We start from the raw sequence: 19,813 nt of genomic DNA on the forward strand, positions 1-19,813 counted from the left end.
ATTAGTACTGTAGTACTTATTAATACTAGTACTAGTACCTCAAAGACTACAACACTTACTGTACAACCAATAAATCGCCCGTTGAATACCGGTATGTTGCCATGATCAATTGAAGTACATACTACCGGTAGTTTTTTAAATGCTTCCTGTTTTTAGCACCCTTCATTAAGGTACTTACTTGGGAGTACTTTCAAACTTCCATATTGCACCATTCAAAAAACGATGATGACCATTGCCGCGGAAACGGTGGAATTTGGCGACGCGGGTACGTATTCGTTCTACCAATATGGGTCTGCCAACTACAACCAAATGTGCCTGACCAGCAATTCGGACAATCAAGACTCGACGGGTCTGCGAGTCTATTCCGGTGCGCATGTTATGGCCCGGTTCCTCGCGTCCACGGATGGGTTGGCATTGCTGGACGGGAAACGCGTCGTTGAGGCAACTATGAACGCGGACAGTCCACGCTAATGAACTTGTAGTTGGGATGCGGCACAGGGGTCATTGGTTGCGTGGCTGCTGTTCAAGGAAACGTGTCGGACTTGGTGCTTACAGACGGCGACGAGCGCGCATGTGAGTTGGCCCGACGCAACTTGGATCATGTGGTGCATCCCATCAAGCCCGAGCTCTCCACGGCTTGCCATCAATTGTACTGGGGCGCTGCGTATCCGCCGCCATCAGACCATTTCGACGTCGTCTTGGGCTGCGACTTGATGTACTACCAAACGAGCGTCGAGGATCTGATGTGGACGGTCGAGGCGTTGGCGCCGTCTGGCCTGTTTCTGCATGTACACATCTTCCGCAAAGACGAACATGGAGACACCATGCTGAAAGTACTGGCCACGTCGAACCGAACGACGCTTGTGGTGCCGATCCCTCATTTTATTCCACTCGCCGAAGTGTCCAACTGGCCGTCGTGGCTCAACGTGTGCTGTTTGGTGTCCGGCCCCACAGACCAGATCGAGGCGCTCCTCAAGTCGCACCCCACTTGGTCTGTCTTTGCCACGGTGGAAGCGACACAGAACGAGAATTTCCTGGCCACAGAAGACGCCCATGACGATCTTGACCAGTACAGTGCACTGCAATAAACGATCTGAAACACTGTCACATTATTCTAGTGTATGGAAGCAACTACATGACACTTTACTACATATTATGTACATTATTGATCTGCGGAAATAACTGATTAAGCAACGTGTAAATGGACATGGATGCATTCAATGGGTTCAAATCGTTATTTGCAGCACCCCCCCCAAGGTAGGTAGAGCCTAGTCGCGACCCAACGTACGCCCACCACCCCAGTTGTAGCGGGATGGTCCCGTGGCGGCAGCAGCTTGACGCGGCGCGGCAGCACCCGTCACGGGGCGGTTGTTGTCGGAGGGAAAGAAGTTGACCCTACGAAGGATGGAGATCATGACTATAGCATCATGCACAAGATGGATACGTGAGACATACAAGAATTGAGGGGTTTGCAGCAGGTTGATGTTCTTGGTGTTGGGGAGGATTTCCAACAGAAAGTAATACACGTGCCCAGCAAACACCCCCGCGAGTTCCGGAATGGGGTCGCCGCCTGTGAGCAGCGTGAACCCAATCATGGCCCACGGAAAGTACAGCGCCTTGAACTTGAAGCCTGCAGGTCACAAGGTGCATGAGAGATGAAAGCAGATTGGGAATGAAGGGCTCACCCCAGAAGGACACGATCTGTTCCGTGTGCTTGCGGCTCCACACGTATAGGATCATGAAGATCAACGGGACTCCCAAAAACGGATAGCCCAAAATGAAGCCAATGATCTAGGAACAATGCACGTGAGCCATGGAATACAATCGTCGAGGATAAATGAGGCAGTACGCTGAGAACGCTGCCACCGAAGAGCAACATGAAGGCGAAGTCTGCGGACGGCCCCCCGCCGGCGACAAACGGGTCGTTTTCCAACACGCTTCCATATTGGCCCCTGTTCAATATAATAGCATGAGATGATTCATAGTAGATCATCCACGAGATCGCGACAACGTACAATATCAAGAGGCATACGAGAAAGTTGAAGCTGAACTTGCCCACAAAGAGGAAACTCGTGACCAAGCGCCAAAAGTTGAAATGAAAGAACACCAAGTCAAAGTCCAGGTAGATGGTCTTGGGGCTGAGGAGTCCAAACTGCGTCATGCACGTCGTGGCAAAGCACAGCGTCATGTACGTGCGAGTGATCTTGGGAAGGTTGTTGAACCACGCATCGGGGGTCGACATGTTGCTGTCGCTGCGAAAATGGGATGAAACCAATCTGGGACTTCCGGATACAGTCCTTTCGCCACGTAGGTGTCCGCCGGATAAAAACACGTCTGCGAACCTCACATGAATATTTGACATTTTCTGTATTTCACCACAAAATATGATAGTTTTTTCGAGATTATTTTGAGTATTTGGTTGACTGTGAATGAAAAACTACATCCTCTCGTAGAAATATATTTTCAACAGCAAGAAAAAATTATTTCAAGTATTACTATTATTGATATTTGAGGTGTGAAATTTCGAAGCCGTTTCGTGGAACCGCCACGATCTTCGGACAAGCGCCGTCGGTCGTCGTCGTCGTTGTTGGGGCACGTTGTGGAGTGTCTACCTCCATGGAGGCATCTCGTCGACGGAAGAAGAAGCGGAGTCATGCGGCGATCACGATGATGGATGTGATTAAAGCCAACGGAATGCGTGTCGTTGAGGGTACCAAGTTGAACTTGGTGGCGAAAGGCATCGACATCATTGGGACTGTCGTGCATGCGATTGCTCAAAGCACCACGTGCTTGTATTTGAGCCAGAACAACATTGCATCCTTGGACGGTCTCGCCCAATTCACCCATCTGAAGGTCCTCAGTCTTGGCGGCAACCTCCTTGCACGATTCGACGCCTTTGACAAGTTGGCCCCACATCTGGCATCCCTCCGAACCCTGCATCTCTCTGGAAACCCATTGTGCGACGCACCCAACTACCGCTTCCGTCTCATTTACGTGTTGCCCATGGTGCACATCCTCGACGGCGCCGACGTGACGGCGAAAGAGCGGGAAATCGCGCCGTTTCTGGTCGCCCAGGACGCCAGTTTGCGCCACGTTGTGTTTGAAAACCACGCGGACATTTCAAAGTTGGAGTGGATTGTGTTGCTCATTCAAATGCACAAGGAATTCTACCAAGTCGTGTATGGCATCGGCTCGCCCCTTCGGTACGTCCATCGCGTCTGGCATGTCTCTCATACTCGACTACATAGATGCAATGCCCGTATGCCACATCTAGAAAAGATGGCCGTGGACGTTGCGCTTCTGCTTCGGCTATGGAAGCAAGCCGACTCTACCACGAACTCTTCTGTCGACCACAGTCTCGTCGAAGGGCAACTGCAGCGAGTGGTCGTGCGTGCCCACCACCACCTGCAGCAACACCCCCTTCGTAAAGCCAAACAACTGTTGCAAAAGTTTGGCAGCCAGCGCCTCAAAGGACTCGAGCCTCCGTCGCCACCGACGTGGGAAGAAGCGTACGCGAGTGTGATTTCGCTCCAACAGAACACCATCGCCAAGCTACGGGGCCTCTGCGAACGCAACCGCCGGGACCTTATCGACGCTCTGAAGTCGCTGCTCATTCGGGACCCAGGCCACCGACTGCAACAAGCGCGCTTGGACGACGAACAGCGGCGACACGACTTGGCCCTCGATCGGGAACTACTCCTGCGAGAGTATCAAGGCCACTCGGGTACGCCCCACAACAACAACGACGTGTGTTTCCACCCGGGGCTGCCCCCCCAGCAACCGGATCCGGACGGTGATGCCGTCGCGACTCGACGGCAGCCGTCGAAGTCGAGATCCGTGCCAAGGGCGGTGCCAACGTACAGTGATCGACCTACATCATCTGCATCTACACATCGAAGCAGTGCGACGCCGTTCCCTCGGCACCGACACACACCGCCGCCGCCACCACCGCCTCGATCACCTGTCTCTGAAGCACCTAGAAGGTCCAGTCGCCTCGGGAATCATCGAATACACGAGAATTTAATTGCGAAAGTAGCGCAGCCTGACCAAGGCTATGTGGCATGTCCACCGACGATGGAGGACGAGTCTGTTATTCCTGGGGTAGCAAGTGCTCAGGGACGCGACTCGATGGACGGGGCTTTGCAACGGCAGCTGGAGCTAGTGGAGAAGCGTCTGGCGGACTTGAACATGGGGCAAGACGAAGAGCGCCGCGTTCGACGGGAAGAAACTGCCGCCCTGGAACAAAAGCTGCGCGACATGCACTACGCTCCCCATGTCATCATCCCCGCAACGACCGACCTCCCCGTGATGGATTTGAATGCGACACCGTGCAATCACCTACGTCCAAATTCACACACAGTGTCACATCCTCACGCGGCCAACGCACCGGCGCAGACGAGTGAATTGCATGGCCAGGCAAATGCAACCGCTTTAGGTGCACACCCAACCACTCACGACCCGCCATCTGTGCCATCCACACGCTTAAGCAGGAGACCTGCGACAGCACCCGTAGACGACCGACCATCACGGGACAGAGCCCCAACAACAACCCGTGGACGTATCACCCCTGCCCCCGTGGCATCTGTCCATGCAACTTCAGCCTCGTCGCCTCGTCGCTGTCCTCCGTTGATTCCAAGCGGTGCTCCATTTGCCCCCCCAAGACTTCAACTGTCCAGCTTGAGTTTGTGGCGATGCAAACTCGGACGACTCTTTCGCGCGTGGAGGCTGTACGTTCAACTTCACCACAACCTGCACTTGCTGCACTTTCAACGCGCCCGCCGCCACGCCCGCCTCATGCTGGCGCTGTGGCGCCAATACTGCGAGCGGCAGTTCCACGTCCGCCTCTTTGCCGCGTCTCGTGACCACAACGGACTGGTGCGGTGCTTTCACAAGTGGGCCAACGCCAGTCGCTTCCACGCGATCACCGCGTTTGCGGCCGGACGTCGGGCACGCGACCGCCTCGTCACCGTCGTCCACGGGTGGAGGCGATGGAGCCGACAAGCCAATCGCATTCGACTTGCCCAAGCCCGCCAACAGCATCGGCGTGATTCTAACACGTTGCATGGCGTGGTGGCTGCGTGGCGACAGCACACCTACATGCGCTCGGTGCGGCGCATCCACGAGAAACAGCTGCACCGGGTGCACGCCAAGTTTACCCTGCACATAGCGTTTCAAGGGTGGCGTCGGTGGTTGGACCTCCACGTCCAGCCTCGCCAGCACCTCGAACGCACCGTCCAATCGGCGCGGGGGCGGCGGAACGTTCGCGGAGCATTCCGTGCGTGGAAAGCGCTGGTCGCGGCCACGCGTCGGTTCTGCAAACGAGTGTGTCGGGGTGTGTGGCACCAGTGGCAGGTAGATTCAAACGACTCTAGTCGTGCAAGTGATTGGCCTGCTATACCTCTACGTAGCGGCGGATCGAAGCGAGTCGACACAAGGCCCGGACGACGCGCAAGATGGACCGGTTCGTGGCCAAGAAGGCCCTTTCGTGGTGGGCAGATGCAACTCAAGCCAGGAAACACTGTGCGCGCATGGAAGCCATCACCAAGCGGCAGTGGATGGCGCGCCGCCTTCGCCATGTGTGGCGACACTGGACAACGTACAAAAGCATGCGGCGCAAGTACGTCCAGGGGTGTCTGAAAGCGTTCAAGCACTGCCGGATCAAGTTGGAGCGGCGGGTGTGGCACGCGTGGGCCACGGCCACCGCCGCCCACTCGGTCGTTCGAAAGCAGCACAAACGGTCGGCATTGACGCTAGCGTTTCACTCGTTTCGCGTCGCGGTGCGAAAGCAAAGCGCGCGGCGCCACGTCCTCCGGCGCACCGACCACTTGGTCACGAGGCAAGCCCTGCACTGGGTGCAGCAGTGCATGACCAGGTAGGTACTACATTCCAGCCACGAGTAGTATACAACATTGTGTGAACGACCATGTATATGTAGATGGAGGGTGTATGCCTTGCAGCGTCGAAAACCCGTCGGACTCTTGCGTTTTGTCCGTGCACAGCAACGCCATGGGATGATGAGTCGACTGTGGTCGTGTTGGCGCCAGCAATGCTATCAACGGCTTGAGAAGCGCGTGGAAACCGCCGAGGACGCGGCGACGTACAGCGAAGCCGAGCGGACGCGCGTCGTGTCGGAAATGCTGCAGCTCAATGACACGACGATCCAGCTCGCCGAGCAAGTGGCGACGTGGAAGGACGCGTGCAAGGAAAAGGATGACGCGGTCCGGGCGTGGCAGCAGTCGTGCCATGAGATGGACCGTGCCAAAGCGGCGCTGCAGCAGCAAGTGGAGGCGCTGAATCAACGAATGGTCGAGATGGACCAAGCCAGGCGCGACCAAGACCGGCTGGCTCAAGCCGACACGACGCAGGTCCTCCAGCAACTCGCGGCCGCGGAAGATTCGAACGAAGGGTTGCGGCGGCAGTTGCGCGACGGCCACGATGCGTTGCTCCAGGTGCAGCAGCAACTCTTGAAGGAACGCGAGAAACTGCAGCGGCACAGCGACGACAGACGCAAGACGCAGCACCAGTTGGACCTGAAACACGAGGTAGGTACGTCACTAGCCAACAACGTCAGCCATGTCCATGGTGCATATGTATGTATATAACTTATATCGTACCAGGAAGTGACGGCGTTGCAGCAATCATTGCAAGCGGTGCAGCAGACACTGGCGATCGAGCGAGCCGAGCGACGAGATGCCGCGGCCCGCTGCAAAGACTACGAGACGCGACTGGCCGACACCGTCCGCGCCATCCACGAGCATGAAGCGGACATGGACAGCCAGCTCCGTCATACTCACGACGTGGCGCTGGACATGGAGCGGCGATGGAAAGAGTCCGAGGTGAAGAATGCCGAGCTGGTCAAGCTGCTGCAGGAAAAGAACAACTGCGTGGCTGCACTCACGAGCCAGGTGCACACCCATCGGTCGGTCGAGGCGCACCGCGTGAGTGCGTTGCTGGAAGAGGTGCAGGCCAACATTCAAAAGAACACCCCCCCTCCGGACGTCGACTACCCCCGCTCGTCGCCGTCAGCGGTGGAAATCGACGACTTGAACACCCACACGGCCAGCATTCACGACGATATCAAGGCGCTGCAGAACCGCATCATGCTCCGGCTGCAGCAGTCGCCGGTAGATGCAGCGGCCCCGCTCATCCCATCCTCTCGTATAAGCAAGCCCCAGGGCAGTGCCCCCAAAGGCAAGCAACGAGGAGGCAAACTACCCACTCAGAAACCACCCGTGTCCAAACCCAAACCAAAGTAGTCGACGTACTTAGTACATGGCGTCATGAAGAATATTATTTATTATCGAATGATAGATTATATATATATACATATATTGGTGTTTCTACGACGGTGCAAACTGGGATGATGATCGAAACGAAGGGCGGGATTCAATCACATTCCATTCCGACAGATTCTACACACATCATCATCATCATCATCATCGCCGTGAATTGAGTCAATAGACACGGAAGTCCACGCACCGACGCGGCCGGACGGGAGGCGGCGGTCATGTCGTTTGGATTGTACTCGGACAAGATACGTAGACTGGATGCCATGGCCACAAGGGGAAGTCCTCCCGAGGCGGCCGTCGCTTCCGCCATCACTTGATGCAACCTAACAAGCCATGTTTCATCCCGAAATGCAACACCATGCTGGCATCATACCGCTCCATGCTCGCTTTGTGCGGCGCACATGATCCCAGTGTCGGGCTTTCTGCGAGTCGCGCCAAGTTCCCCAGACTATCTGCTTCATGCAACTCGTCCAACGACATGCCCTGCGATATGCACAGGTACGCGACGTTCTGCCACAACATCGCGACGCCGCGGGCGAACCCCATGCTGCCGTCCGGGTACAGCGTGTGACACGCTGCGCCTTCGCCGCTCTGCTCGCCGATGGTGGAGAAGGAACCGTTGAAGATCATGGGATGGGGGTATACGAGGGGGCTAAGGTACTTTGGCAAGAGGAGGAGCAGGTGAATCATGCGTCCGAGCGCAGCCGACACCACTTCGGGGGGGACGTGGTCGGTGGTGTCGTAGTGGCCAGAGGAGGGCAGCGGAAGCTTGGTGATTGTGCGAAAGTAGTGCATTGGAGGAGCGGGAATCAACTGGAGCAGCTGGAACAGCTGCAGCACTTTAGTTCGGCGCATGGCCGAGAGATTCTACACGACATGGTCAAGTCGATGCTCAGTAGGTCGTGCGCACCTGCTCATTCCAACGGACAACCCGACGAAGGCCTTCCATGACGTAATCGCTTCCATCGTCACCCTCTTCCGTGGAGGTAGCATGTAGGCGCGACTTGGCGGCCAGGAGTTCTCCTTGGCGCTCGGCAATGTGATGCTTCAACTTGGCCAGCGCGATGCGATCTAATCTCGACATCTTACGTCGCACTCGCCGCGCATATTGAACATAAAAGGAATACCTCTATCAAGCACGGCTTGACAGCGTTCTCGTTCTCGTTGCAGGTCGTCCAGCGCTAGCAACTCGTTCGGGTCCACGCTGGCCGAGTCTTTGCCATCAAGGGTATGGGCTGCTTTCTCCCTCAGGACAGCCACGTCTGCCCAAAGTGCCATGAGAATGTTTCTCTTCTGCTGGATGGTGCTCCCAGTGCAGTTTGCACACAGCATGTTGATATGCTCCGACGACTTGGCGCATCCGCCGCATTGCATCGTTGTTGAAGATTTTCTTCACGCTAATCCGGATAGTATTAGAGAATATCCGGATACACGAGCTGATTGACCAGTAGTCAACCAGTGTTGAAATCTTGAATGTCGGGACGAGGACGTGGACGATCGAATGCTGGTAGTCGTGCCGGCGGTCGCACTGGCAGACGAGAAGGCGGTCACAAGCGTGAACATGCTGAAGCCAGGAAAGAGGGAAATGTCATTGGATTCCTGAACAAACCCCTGTCGGAACGATTTGCGTCCTTGCATGCAACGACGTCCGCCCCGGCAGTGAAGAAATCTGTTGCCGCGTTGACCAAGCATGTGGCTACACGCGTTCAAGCTGTTCAGAAGTCGAAACGCCAAACGAATGTGAATGCCCGTCGAGGCATTGCGCCTCCACCTCCCGTCGTCCACAAGCCCGTGGTGGCAAAACAAAAAACGAAATTGGCGCGGACGCCTGCACATGTTCGAGGGGTCAGCAACACCCGCGGGCGAGGTGGACGAGGCGGTCGTGGAGGACGGGGAGGTCGCGGCCAACCCCCTTCCACGAACCCCCAAGACTTGGATCTGGATATGGACACGTATTGGCACGCGGGCGGCAAGGGTCCCGACCCGAAGCAGGCGCAGCTGGATCGCCAAATGGATGAATACTGGGCCGAGAAACCGGAGCGAGAGATTCCCCCCGACTGGTCGTCCTAATAACTACCCATCCGTCGATACGTGTACTGTGTTGATGAACTTTATTAGCATTAGTCGTACAGCGCTGCGTCGTACTTGACGCCGTCCAGCTGCTTCTTCCACGTCGACCACTCGACTGCTGTCAGTAGCGGCGTCAACACCATCATCGAGTCCCGCGCGATTTGCTGGTACGCCTACGAAACATGCAGTTTAAGCATGTCGCCAAGGATGGTTAGTAGGATGATGGGGCACTAGGCACTAAGTAGATCATAGACCTTGGCGTTGAAATGGAACCCGTCAAACGCTTTGGCATCGCTGCGACGGACCACGGGCGTGGATAGGTCGGGAGTGATTTTGACGGGGAAGGCGTCGGTGGCCGTCCTACATGTGTGCTTGAGATGCATGTCAAAGGGGGACAGGCACGAACGATGCGCAAAAGTCCACAAGCGCCTGGTTGATGCTGCGATGGCCATCGCACTCGGTCACGACGTCCGAGTGGCAAAGCGATCCGACGCACACGCGCTTGCCTTTCTTGCGCAATGCGTCGCAGATGGCTTGGATGTTGCGGAGCGTCTGGTCGGGGGAAATGGAAGGGGTCTTGCGTCTAAGATGGTCATCATGACGAACGACCACAAGCGGAACAAAGATGTTTTTGGATACCGAGCGTCCATGGAGCCGACGACCACGAGTACGACGTCGGCGTCGCGCAGTTGAGGTGTTGACATCACGCTTTGGAAGTACTAACAGGATGCAATAGTTCCTCAGTTAAATGAATGAAGGAAGAGGCTAATGGAGTGCATGTCTACCTTGGTGGACGATGTGGGGTGCCACTGCGACGAATCTGTGTCGACGATGCCTCGGTTGATGACTTGCCACTTGTGTCGGATCTGCACATACCATTGATAAGAAGTCGAGCTTGAACAACTTATCGTACCTTGTCTTCCTTGCTGATTTCGTGGGCAATGTACTCGGACAACCCGCCGGACGAGGCCATGGTGATCCAGTCTCCAAACCCTGCCGCGAACCCGTCTCCAATGATTACGATCTTGTGATAGTACTCATTTGATTTCAGGACTAGACGGAGAGGTTGCGCACACCATCGACAGAACCTCAACCACAGCCAAGCTATGAACGTCCGCACCGCGACGTACAACCCAATCATGCTAGCCGCCGCCCTCTTTCAATCTTTGTTTCCACAACAATCATAAAAATCAACCGAACCCTTGAAAATGTATCTATTTGGCACGTAACCTCTCTTGTTTTATCATAATGAACGAGCCAATCAAATCCTATAGGGAGGAGTCCCTTTTAGCCAATGGCATCACATGCCTATTTATAACATATCTCCCAATTATAAAAAATTGTAAAGTAGTAGTACGAAGTAGTTATACCACGTATTATTAATAATAGTACTATTATTTTAATACCTTACTATTAAAATAGTAAGTTACCCAATAAACTGTTGCGAACTTACGCGGAGAGCACATCCAAATCCAAAAGGCAATCGACAAAATCCATGGACCAAAGCAGCAACAGCGACGACCGCCTGCACCAAGTAGCTGCGTGCATTCCCATTGTCCCGTTCAAGGGCGTCAGTTTCTACGATATAGGGGGACTTCTGGCTCATCCAGTCGAGTTTGCCATGTGCATCGACCTTCTCGTGGCGTACTGCGAACCCTTCGCCGACCGCATTTCATCGATCGGGTGCTTTGACGCGCGAGGGTTTTTGCTGGGCCCGATACTTGCCGTGCGGTTGAAGAAAAAGGTGTTTATGCTCCGCAAGCCCGACAAGATGCCTCGCGTATCCCATAGCGTCCGATACGGAAAGGAATACGTCGGCGACGACCCGACCGTGGGGGACGACGGCCTTTGCATTCAGGAAGGCGCAGTAGTTGCGGGGGACAAAGTGCTTCTCATTGACGACTTGCTGGCAACGGGAGGCACCATGGAAGCGGGCCTGGACCTGGTCAAGCAATGCGGAGGCGAGGTGCTGTCGTGCATCTGCCTCATCGAACTCGATGCCCTCCGAGGACGACAACGTATCGCGAGCCGACACCCCGACACGACCTTTTTTCACCTCCTTTCAGAACATCTTTGGGCAAAGACATCATAGATTCACCGTTTCGTGCCATTTCCTTGTGCAATACAGCGACGGTAGTTGGGAAATTGCACTCGAGAATTCACAACAGTACGTTATCTCGCTGGCAAGTGCAGGATCAATCAATGACGAACGTGGCAAAGGGTAACGTTAGCCCAACCATCTTTCATTCGCCGATAAAACAGCTTTCCTTCGGCGACACCGTACAGGTCCTGGTTGCCGAACCTTCACGTTCACGCTTTAGGCCCTGGTCGCAGTGCTTGCTGCAACGCATGGTCGGCGATGCTAGCAACGTTATGTAGGTCGAAATCCTCGGTAGTAAGCCTTAGTAGTCGCTCCCGTTGTGATGCATGTGAAGGCAGGCATGCATGAGGAACTGCTATAAACGTGAGTAAGTGGATGACCATTCCACAGTGTGCTCAGGGTGTGTGCCTGGTTGCTTGGCGTCAATCTACTGGCTAAAATGATTCGAATAATGATAATTGATTGGGTATAATTGAAGATTAAGCCCCTCAAAACAGAGGTGCAGGCATCTTTGGATCTCGCCACCTTCGTCTTAAGTGACTTGTTCCCATCACCAGCGCGATGTCGGGCAGCCATCTCTCCAAGGATTTCTTTGAGCTCGTCAAGAGCATCGGCGAATCCAAGTCGAAGCAGGAAGAGGACCGCATCATCGTCTCCGAAGTTGCGCAACTGAAGCGCAAGATGACCGAGTTGAGCCAAGCGTCCAACTCGCAGGCCGCGCAGGCGAACAAGAAGAAGCAAAAGGAGTTCTTGATTCGACTCATGTACGTGGAAATGCTCGGACACGATGCTTCCTTCGGGTACATCAAGGCCGTGGAAATGACTGCGTCCACAAACCTTATCCAGAAGCGCGTGGGGTACCTCACGTGCTCGTTGACGCTGTCCCCGACCCACGAGTTCCGGTTCATGATCATCAACCAACTGCAGCGCGACCTCCAGTCCGCGAACCACCTCGAAGTGTGCTCAGCCCTCATGGCCGTGTGCAAGCTCGTGACCACGGAGATGATTCCTGCTGTGCAGCCTATGATCATCGAGTCCCTTCGCCACGACATTGAACTCGTCCGGAAGAAGGCCGTGATGGCGCTCCATCGATTCCATCAACTCAATCCCGATAGCGTGGCCGGCCTCGGCGACAGTCTGCGCCGCACCCTATGCGACCGCGACCCAAGTGTCATGGGTGCCGCGCTCTGCCTGCTGCACGACGTGGCCGTGATCACCCCCTCGGCATACAAAGACCTCGTTCCTAGCTACGTAAGCATTCTGAAGCAGATCACCGAGCACCGGTTGCCGCGCGAGTTCGACTACCACCGCATCCCCGCGCCGTGGATCCAGATCCGACTGCTCAAGATCCTGGCGCTGCTCGGCCAGGCCGACCAAGCCACGAGCGAAGGCATGTACGAAGTTCTCCACGATGTCATGCGCCGCGCCGACACTGGCATCAACGTGGGCTACGCCATCATCTACGAATGCGTGCGCACTGTCACGACCATTTACCCCAACTCGACGCTGCTGGACGCGGCCGCCGCCAGCATTTCCCGCTTTATCTCGAGCGACAACCACAACTTGAAATACTTGGGCGTCACGGGCTTGGCGGCCATTGTCAAGGACCACCCTCGGTATTCTCGATTGTCACGATATGTCTGTGACACAAGGTGGTGATGATGGGTAGGTATGCCGCCGCGCATCAAATGGCCGTGATCGACTGCTTGGAAGACCCCGATGAGACGTTGAAGCGCAAGACACTGGACCTGCTCTACCGCATGACCAACCCCGTCAACGTCGAGTTTATCGTGGCCAAGCTCACGACATTTCTCCGCGAAGCCACGGATGTGTTTTTGCGTACAGAGTTGGTCTCTCGCATCACGCAATGCGCCGAACGGTACGATATCATTTATTGAATCATTTATTATTTATATAAATGAATATCATCATGTTTGTGTTTTTGGGGTGTAGGTTTGCCCCAAGCAACGCATGGTACATTCAAACCATGACCAACGTGTTCGAGCTGGGCGGGGACCTGGTCAAGGTGGAAGTCGCGCACAACCTCATGCGCCTCATTGCCGAAGGCAGCGGCGACGACGAAGACCAGGACGCGGAGCTGCGCCGCGATGCCGTCGACACGTACTTGGAGTTGCTGGAAAAGCCTGTGCTGCCAGACATCCTGGTCTGCACCATGGCGTGGGTGCTGGGCGAGTACGGGTACCTCTCGGAAGCGATGCACGTGGACGAGATCGCCGAGCGGCTGTGTGAGCTGATCGACCGTCCATTCGACAACGAAGACGTGACCCGCAGCTACATTGTGTCGGCCGTGACCAAACTGCTGGCGCAGTTGGAAGGCGGCACGGGACTGCCCGTCGCCGAGGCGATGATGCACAAGTACAAGACGTCTCGGCACATTGACCTACAGCAGCGCTGCCTCGAGTACTTAGCGCTCAAGCCGTACCCGCAGCTGGTGGCCCGCACTCATCCCGTGGACGCCAGCTGCGAAGACCTGGACGTGGACGTCAACTTGTCGTTTTTGCAGGCATTTGTCGACACGGCGTTGGCCAAAGGCGCGCCCCGGTACGACCCCCCCGACGACTTGGACGACGACGACGGCTTTGGCGGCCGCCGAGACCACGTCCAGCTCAACATTGAAGCGTACAAGAAGCCCGAGTTGCCGTACTCTGGTGTCAAACTTCAAAGCAACGATCCGTTGGGGGCGGGCGTCCCGTGGGCCCCTCCTGGCGGCGGCGGTCCGACCTCGACGTACCCTGCTGCGGGTCCGGCGTCGACGTATGGAGGGGCGGCTGGTGCCCCCCCGGTGGTGGCTGGAGCTGGTTGGGGAAGCCAACAAAAGTCGGTGCGAAATGTATGGGGCCCCACCGGCATCAACGCGAACGAGCCGCCCCCACAACAGCACCAACCTCAACCGTACGGCAGCAACCAACCCCCGTATGGCGGAGGCTACCCCCAGCACCAGCAGCCGCCCCAAGGGCCCCCTCCTTCCCAATACGGAGGCGGTCCGTCGTCCACGTACCATTCCGAGTACCGCCCCGACGACGAAGACACGGACGACGAACCTGTGGTCGACGAGCGAGCTGTCATGGCAGCGTCGTTGTTTGGGGGTGTGCCGGGCGCCGCCCCCCCCGCGGCGAAGCGGGGCTCTGTCAAGGCGGACGTCCCCAGCTCGCTGTCCCGCAAATCGACTGTGAAGAAGACGATCAAGCGCAAGTCCGCCAAGGCCGAATCGGATCAAGGAGGGTTCCTCAACGCCCCCCCGGCCCCCCAGCAACAGCAACAACAACAGCAACCCGCGCACGTCGATTTACTCGACATTTCGTTCGACTCGAACTACGCAAGCAATCCGTTGCCGTCGACCAACAACTACTTGGACCCGTTCGCCCCGCAACCGGCCGCGGCTGCTACCGTGATTTCCCCGTCACAAGCGCGGGAAGTGCCGCTGGATCCGTTTCAAATGAGCGGACTCATCTCGTCGATTGTGCCCGACTCCACCAAATTCCAGCATCAAGGGCGGGCGTTGGAGCCGTGGCTGATTTCCACGCAAGAGTTTGGCGGACGATGGGGCTCGTGCCCGTGTGAAGTCAAGTCGAACGTGGCGACCACGACGATCCGCACTCTGGACGACTTTTGCCACCGCATCCATGCTTCCGACATCAACCCCGTGGAAGCGATTCCGCAAAGTAAGTTGATTGGGAGTTGTGTTTATGAGTCAATATTGTATGGACTCTAAATGGGTTGTGCTTTTCTTTTGTAGCGAGCGAAGTGATTGCGGCCGGGCGGGTTCAAAACCCTGAGAGTGTGGCGTTGATTCACTGCAAAGTGCGACAGGGAGGGTTGGACCTGACGGTGCGAACAGCGGACCCAGCCTTCTCGAATAGCCTGAGCGCGTTCCTCGGCCAAATTTTGAAGTAATCGACACGACGGACGCGTGCTGTTTAAAGTGCCATATCCAAATATATGCTATCGAGTTGTGCGGGAGATGTGACTTCGTTTATAATAATCAGAGAAAAACTTCGACCCGTACTATGAATATCATCGATAAATATAGGCTCTTTGAGTAAATTGAATTTGTACGTAATAAGCAACTGATAGAATTTACTACAGTAAGTACTACTGGTACGTACTTCGAAGCAGTACTTTTTTAATCCTTCTCAAGTATGGACATGTTAAACCAACATTTGTTTTGGTTTTTTGGATATTCTGTAGTTATACAGTGCTGGAAAAAACATTAGCACATGAGTTTTTTTTTGTTTACTCAATCTGCACGAACATCTAGCATCATTCACAACACTTAAAATGACATTACACTGCAATTGAAGTCAATCTCGAAGTCGTACAAACTAAAAAAATTCCATTAATCGACAAAATTGATATTTGCACCTGGAAGAAAGAAGAGCACAACGATGTAAAATGTATTGTTACGAAATCAAAAACTTCAATCGAGTTGAACTAATACTTGGTCATGCCCCCACCCATCGCAATGACACTCGTGCACCGGCGTGGCATCGAATCCACCAAGTTTTTTATCGTCAAATCGTCGATATCAGCCCACGCACGCTTGATCGCAACCTTGAGGTCCACTACGTTGTCATATTGCTTGCCATTGCTGTAAACGATACGTACAATCCGCCCCCAGAGATTCTCAATCGGATTGAGATCAGGGGACAGTGCAGGGTGATCGAAAACCGTGACTTTCTGCTCCTTCAAAAATTCCATTGTGGTCTTCGCACGATGGATGGAGGCGTTATCTTGTTGAAACAAGATCTCGTCGGCGTAGAATTAATGACCAAAGGGCATCAGGTAGTCTTGCAACGTCCAGACGTATTTGTCGGCGTCTTGATTGCCTTCCAGGAACGCTAGCTCGCTTACACCGGACGACGAAAACGCCCCCCAAATCATCAAACTTTTGCCACCAAACTTGCGTGACATGTACGTCTCGTAGTCGTACCGCAAGTCTCTCCAGTAGCACTTAAGTCAATCTGGCCCGTCGAGATTGAATTTCTTCTCGTCGGACCAAATGATCTTGTGCCATTGGGGTGGTTTGTGGAGGTGCTCCAATGCTAAATTCAGCCTCACATTCTTGTGCTTCTCAGTGAGCGCTGGCGCCGAGTTGCGTTTAACATACTTGAAAATCGTGTTGGAGGACAACTTGTATCGTACGGCACGAGAGGTGATGGGTAGGTCCAATTGAGCAACGATCTTGGACGACGACAAACCCGTTTTCGAGACCTCGCGGAACATGAGTCGGAGGGTGGTATCGCTGAGTTTAGGAGGCCTTCCGCCTTTAAAGCGTTTTCCATAGGCTTGGGGGTCCTTCAGGTAGTTGGCATTGGCCTTGCACGACTTCCCCAAGCTCTTGGACATGAACAGTACAGATTTTCCGCTGGCCTTCCAGACTGAAATTTGGCCGCGCTGATACTCGTCGAGTTGCAATCCTCGGCCCATGCTGTTTAGGTGTGGTGGGGTGTCGATGGTTGTTTGATATGTGTTTAAAATTGCAGGTTGCTAGGCTGAGAACTGTTCAAGTTGCATGCAGTTAAGGGAGAGTCGGCTATTCTTACTTCCATCCCGTGTTTTCGTAGCCACGTCATAAAAACCTCTAGCGTCCTCGGTTGGACTTGTAGTGCGTTTTATAGCTGTGCCCAATCATAATAGTTCGACTGGTATGGTTTTGTATTTACAAAAATAGCTTTTTCGCTCGGTAGCTCGAAAAAACACACATGTGCTAATGTTTTTCCAGCACTGTACTTATAGTATGTTTGGGCGAAACGGCTCCCAAGAAAATGAAGGATGCTACTCCGCCAAATCTCAGTATTTTCTCAAACGGAATAGCCCACAGCATCCACCGGAGTCTGTTGCATGCTGTGGGCTTGATCGCATTCCAATACGTCGAGTATTGCATGAGGAGTAGCTTCCTTCACTGTTGCCTTACGTTTTTCTATTTAACCTATATGTTTGCTTGGGTTTGATGTGTGGCACGCACCTCTCGATTATGATTGGTCAAATGCGTATTCTAGTACTACGTAGTATGTGTTATAGTATCGTAAGTACTATAATACGTATTAATATTAATACGTATTATAGTACTACTAGTATTATTAATAGTAGTACCAGTAGTATACAGTATACTATTAATATGAACACACCGAACTATTTTTGGTATATTTTGACAATCACTACTCGAGTGCCCGATATAATTACACTGTAGCCGTGTGCCCAAGTAATTGGTCATCTGCCCGATGAATTACAGTAGTATATATATTTCATTGAATGCAAATCAGTTTTGGTGGATGGTTGAAGTTCGGAGGAAAACGCGCGAAGGCAAGAATTCGAAATTTATACTTGAATAAAGTATTGTTTAAGTTCATGCTTTCCTCCAACATTTTGAATGCTAATTATTCAAATCGGCAAGGAACGCACAGCATAGACGTCGCTGCACCCCCACGAATAACTCTGGTAATAATAATGTCAATTGAAGTATTGCCCCTATACTTCAACGTTCCGTCCATACTTCAACTCCCGACAAAACTTGAATCTGTCGCGCGCAGACCTCACTTTTCGCTTTACCTCAAGGTACGCACCCTCGATGAACGCGCGGAGGATATGGGCAACATGAGCGTTGGTACACGTCACAGCAACGATGCTGCATGTGTCGTTTAACGACCATTTCTATATTGAATTGACTTTTTATTGCCATTTTCATCGGGCACACGACATAATTCTTAACGTTACAAAAATTAGGACAAAGAAACGATCTATAGATTGGCGAATCAACACAAAAGTCCAAATTTTGGGTAAAAGGACAATACAACCAGTAACTCGGCTGCTGGGACGCGATCTATCCGGATAAACTTGAATCTACCAATCGGTGACGTGTACTTTCAAACTAGCCAATCAACATCAGATCCCAAATTTCTTGAAAATGTCCATTTCATTTCCAAATCGATGTTTGCAAATGAGAGGAAGACGAAACCACGCATCGACTTCGGTGGCAGTATCAGACATCCATCAACGCGATCCACGACACAGGACACAGACTTGGTACCAGCAGAATCGCAAAATGCACTGCGACGAAAACAACTCATCCACGTGTCAGATTGTGACGAGGCAAAGAAGAAACTGCAAGCCATCTGGGACGACCCACCCGCCAACGCGCCAAACATCGATGACGATGGCGATGCTTCTTGGGGACCTGTCGTTCTGTGTGCTGCCATCACGTGGGACGATTTCCAAGGATGGCTCAACCGTAACGAAGGGCGAGTGAGACGATGGGTCTTTGAGCCCCTTGCAGATGGAACGGGGAAAGGACAAGTGGTCTTGTACAGCATCCCGTCCTTCGTTCACTCTGAAACGGCAGGACAAATCAGTTACTCTATCATCGAGCAAATCCAAGCGGCAGGGAACGACATCTGGCTTGGAAGGACAGTTAAACTTGCAACCGATCCAACATGCCGCACTTGAAATCATGGTCAAGTACCAGACTGTTGTCTTACTCCTGCGGGGCTGACAGTTGGAGGAGCGGTGCTGGAGGCTGCAGACAACCATGCATACCCCAATGTCATTGTTGAGATCGCCTACAAGAATGACGACCTGGGTCGACTCCGTGCGAAACTTGGGCGTTGGATGCACAATACTTCTGTCCAGGTGGCGATTGGAATCAAAATCAATGCTATCAACGCCAATCGAACGGCAATCTTGTGCCAGCGTGGCCAGCCCAATCAAGAAGTGGCGTTTGGTCCTCCTAGTTTGCCTCCACTTGCGATTTCGTTTCCACTTGCTCTTATCTACACTGGTGTTGCAATGCCACCAGCTTTGGCAGCCCTCGCGAATCCCCAGATTTCCATTGACCTGATTGCCTTGCGGACGTTTATTGATGGAATCCTCTTAGAGGAAGCTGCAGCACACTAGCCGTACAGAAGCCCAAGCTCCTGCGACAGATTGATTTATTTTAACGATAACAGTCTTGGTTTTTCGTGTCTTTTAGGGCGGGTCTGGCTGCCATCAATTTTGGGATATTTTCACCTAGATTAAAAAATATCGTGGTATTCGAAAAACGGCTCTGGCTGCCAATTTTGGATAAAAATTATCAAGATATTCGGGCCGAAATACACAACAAAACACGATAAAAAATATTCAAGTATTGACAAGATACTCCGAGTATGTATAGGAGTCCTTCCCATACCGGTATGTCATGTACTGTTTCAAAATGTGCATAAATCGCCTGTATCACTTCGTAACTTGTACGATTTGGGTTGAGAATAGCCAAATAAATCGCAAAGATGTTTCATAATATGAGACATGTAATATACTTGAAGTAGTAGTAGTCGATTCGAATGGAGCTTACTGTTAA

At 53.3% G+C, this 19,813-nt stretch overlaps 9 protein-coding genes across 14 annotated transcripts; 5 read left to right on the plus strand and 4 right to left on the minus strand.

The window, feature by feature from the left end:
- The first annotated feature begins 191 nt into the window (after nucleotides 1-191).
- Nucleotides 192-1,176, plus strand: H257_13555. 2 transcript variants are annotated; one of them, XM_009841108.1, is made up of 2 exons: nucleotides 192-265; nucleotides 324-1,176. In XM_009841108.1, exon 2 carries the CDS (start codon nucleotides 714-716, stop codon nucleotides 1,086-1,088), a length of 375 nt encoding a protein of 124 aa, XP_009839410.1. In that variant the 5' UTR covers nucleotides 192-265; nucleotides 324-713; the 3' UTR covers nucleotides 1,089-1,176. The 2 variants fall into 2 exon arrangements, with proteins under 2 accessions (XP_009839410.1, XP_009839411.1); XM_009841109.1 differs by having other exon boundaries at nucleotides 206-265; nucleotides 483-1,176.
- H257_13556 (hypothetical protein) lies at nucleotides 1,132-2,272 on the minus strand. The gene is made up of 5 exons (XM_009841110.1): nucleotides 2,016-2,272; nucleotides 1,850-1,952; nucleotides 1,686-1,791; nucleotides 1,456-1,630; nucleotides 1,132-1,395 (listed from the first exon to the last, which is right to left on the minus strand). The coding sequence occupies exons 1-5, from the start codon at nucleotides 2,240-2,242 to the stop codon at nucleotides 1,269-1,271; spliced, it is 738 nt and encodes a 245-aa protein (XP_009839412.1). The 5' UTR covers nucleotides 2,243-2,272; the 3' UTR covers nucleotides 1,132-1,268.
- Nucleotides 2,273-2,536: 264 nt separating this feature from the next.
- Nucleotides 2,537-7,467, plus strand: H257_13557 (hypothetical protein). Its single transcript, XM_009841111.1, has 5 exons — nucleotides 2,537-3,203; nucleotides 3,249-5,352; nucleotides 5,409-5,872; nucleotides 5,936-6,542; nucleotides 6,618-7,467. The coding sequence occupies exons 1-5, from the start codon at nucleotides 2,617-2,619 to the stop codon at nucleotides 7,254-7,256; spliced, it is 4,401 nt and encodes a 1,466-aa protein (XP_009839413.1). The 5' UTR covers nucleotides 2,537-2,616; the 3' UTR covers nucleotides 7,257-7,467.
- H257_13558 lies at nucleotides 7,276-8,680 on the minus strand. Of its 2 annotated transcripts, XM_009841112.1 has the most exons (5): nucleotides 8,417-8,679; nucleotides 8,200-8,360; nucleotides 7,663-8,156; nucleotides 7,480-7,612; nucleotides 7,276-7,412 (listed from the first exon to the last, which is right to left on the minus strand). In XM_009841112.1, exons 1-5 carry the CDS (start codon nucleotides 8,661-8,663, stop codon nucleotides 7,341-7,343), a joined length of 1,107 nt encoding a protein of 368 aa, XP_009839414.1. In that variant the 5' UTR covers nucleotides 8,664-8,679; the 3' UTR covers nucleotides 7,276-7,340. The 2 variants fall into 2 exon arrangements, with proteins under 2 accessions (XP_009839414.1, XP_009839415.1); XM_009841113.1 differs by having other exon boundaries at nucleotides 7,480-8,156; nucleotides 8,417-8,680.
- Nucleotides 8,681-8,748: 68 nt separating this feature from the next.
- Nucleotides 8,749-10,534, minus strand: H257_13559 (hypothetical protein). Of its 4 annotated transcripts, XM_009841115.1 has the most exons (6): nucleotides 10,273-10,534; nucleotides 10,145-10,225; nucleotides 9,999-10,078; nucleotides 9,766-9,942; nucleotides 9,614-9,719; nucleotides 8,749-9,532 (listed from the first exon to the last, which is right to left on the minus strand). In XM_009841115.1, exons 1-6 carry the CDS (start codon nucleotides 10,498-10,500, stop codon nucleotides 9,410-9,412), a joined length of 795 nt encoding a protein of 264 aa, XP_009839417.1. In that variant the 5' UTR covers nucleotides 10,501-10,534; the 3' UTR covers nucleotides 8,749-9,409. The 4 variants fall into 4 exon arrangements, with proteins under 4 accessions (XP_009839417.1, XP_009839418.1, XP_009839419.1 ...); XM_009841116.1 differs by having other exon boundaries at nucleotides 9,614-9,942; XM_009841117.1 differs by having other exon boundaries at nucleotides 9,766-10,078.
- On the plus strand, nucleotides 8,753-9,379 carry H257_13560 (hypothetical protein). The gene has a single exon (XM_009841118.1). The coding sequence runs from the start codon at nucleotides 8,763-8,765 to the stop codon at nucleotides 9,357-9,359; it is 597 nt and encodes a 198-aa protein (XP_009839420.1). The 5' UTR covers nucleotides 8,753-8,762; the 3' UTR covers nucleotides 9,360-9,379.
- Nucleotides 10,535-10,836: 302 nt separating the features above from the next.
- On the plus strand, nucleotides 10,837-11,538 carry H257_13561 (adenine phosphoribosyltransferase). The gene has a single exon (XM_009841119.1). The coding sequence runs from the start codon at nucleotides 10,855-10,857 to the stop codon at nucleotides 11,449-11,451; it is 597 nt and encodes a 198-aa protein (XP_009839421.1). The 5' UTR covers nucleotides 10,837-10,854; the 3' UTR covers nucleotides 11,452-11,538.
- A 409-nt stretch (nucleotides 11,539-11,947) lies between these two features.
- On the plus strand, nucleotides 11,948-15,503 carry H257_13562 (hypothetical protein). The gene is made up of 4 exons (XM_009841120.1): nucleotides 11,948-13,076; nucleotides 13,130-13,339; nucleotides 13,414-15,143; nucleotides 15,218-15,503. Exons 1-4 carry the CDS (start codon nucleotides 12,022-12,024, stop codon nucleotides 15,373-15,375), a joined length of 3,153 nt encoding a protein of 1,050 aa, XP_009839422.1. The 5' UTR covers nucleotides 11,948-12,021; the 3' UTR covers nucleotides 15,376-15,503.
- A 2,900-nt stretch (nucleotides 15,504-18,403) lies between these two features.
- On the minus strand, nucleotides 18,404-19,438 carry H257_13563 (hypothetical protein). Its single transcript, XM_009841121.1, has one exon. It carries the CDS (start codon nucleotides 19,006-19,008, stop codon nucleotides 18,556-18,558), a length of 453 nt encoding a protein of 150 aa, XP_009839423.1. The 5' UTR covers nucleotides 19,009-19,438; the 3' UTR covers nucleotides 18,404-18,555.
- Nucleotides 19,439-19,813: the final 375 nt, after the last annotated feature.

The sequence above is a fragment of the Aphanomyces astaci genome (genome assembly GCF_000520075.1).
Source record: "Aphanomyces astaci strain APO3 unplaced genomic scaffold supercont1.49, whole genome shotgun sequence".
Classification (NCBI taxonomy): Eukaryota; Oomycota; class Saprolegniomycetes; order Saprolegniales; family Verrucalvaceae; genus Aphanomyces; species Aphanomyces astaci.

Coding starts and splice junctions, on each gene's coding strand:
- H257_13556 (XM_009841110.1), bottom strand. CDS start 2,242: ATGTCGACCCCCGATGCGTGGTTCAACAACCTTCCCAAGATCACTCGC. Junction 1,631..1,685: donor ACAGATCGTGTCCTTCTGGG/GTGAGCCCTTCA, acceptor TGTGACCTGCAG/GCTTCAAGTTCAAGGCGCTG. Junction 1,396..1,455: donor CTGCAAACCCCTCAATTCTT/GTATGTCTCACG, acceptor CATCCTTCGTAG/GGTCAACTTCTTTCCCTCCG.
- H257_13563 (XM_009841121.1), bottom strand. CDS start 19,008: ATGGTTGTCTGCAGCCTCCAGCACCGCTCCTCCAACTGTCAGCCCCGC.
- H257_13561 (XM_009841119.1), top strand. CDS start 10,855: ATGGACCAAAGCAGCAACAGCGACGACCGCCTGCACCAAGTAGCTGCG.
- H257_13560 (XM_009841118.1), top strand. CDS start 8,763: ATGTCGGGACGAGGACGTGGACGATCGAATGCTGGTAGTCGTGCCGGC.
- H257_13559 (XM_009841115.1), bottom strand. CDS start 10,500: ATGATTGGGTTGTACGTCGCGGTGCGGACGTTCATAGCTTGGCTGTGG. Junction 10,226..10,272: donor AAATCAGCAAGGAAGACAAG/GTACGATAAGTT, acceptor TGGTATGTGCAG/ATCCGACACAAGTGGCAAGT. Junction 10,079..10,144: donor ACCCCACATCGTCCACCAAG/GTAGACATGCAC, acceptor GCATCCTGTTAG/TACTTCCAAAGCGTGATGTC.
- H257_13557 (XM_009841111.1), top strand. CDS start 2,617: ATGGAGGCATCTCGTCGACGGAAGAAGAAGCGGAGTCATGCGGCGATC. Junction 5,873..5,935: donor GTGCAGCAGTGCATGACCAG/GTAGGTACTACA, acceptor ATGTATATGTAG/ATGGAGGGTGTATGCCTTGC. Junction 6,543..6,617: donor AGTTGGACCTGAAACACGAG/GTAGGTACGTCA, acceptor ATATCGTACCAG/GAAGTGACGGCGTTGCAGCA.
- H257_13555 (XM_009841108.1), top strand. CDS start 714: ATGTACTACCAAACGAGCGTCGAGGATCTGATGTGGACGGTCGAGGCG.
- H257_13562 (XM_009841120.1), top strand. CDS start 12,022: ATGTCGGGCAGCCATCTCTCCAAGGATTTCTTTGAGCTCGTCAAGAGC. Junction 13,077..13,129: donor ATTGTCAAGGACCACCCTCG/GTATTCTCGATT, acceptor GATGATGGGTAG/GTATGCCGCCGCGCATCAAA. Junction 15,144..15,217: donor CGTGGAAGCGATTCCGCAAA/GTAAGTTGATTG, acceptor TTTCTTTTGTAG/CGAGCGAAGTGATTGCGGCC.
- H257_13558 (XM_009841112.1), bottom strand. CDS start 8,663: ATGCAATGCGGCGGATGCGCCAAGTCGTCGGAGCATATCAACATGCTG. Junction 8,157..8,199: donor TTGTCCGTTGGAATGAGCAG/GTGCGCACGACC, acceptor CATGTCGTGTAG/AATCTCTCGGCCATGCGCCG. Junction 7,413..7,479: donor CCTCCCGTCCGGCCGCGTCG/GTGCGTGGACTT, acceptor TGATGTGTGTAG/AATCTGTCGGAATGGAATGT.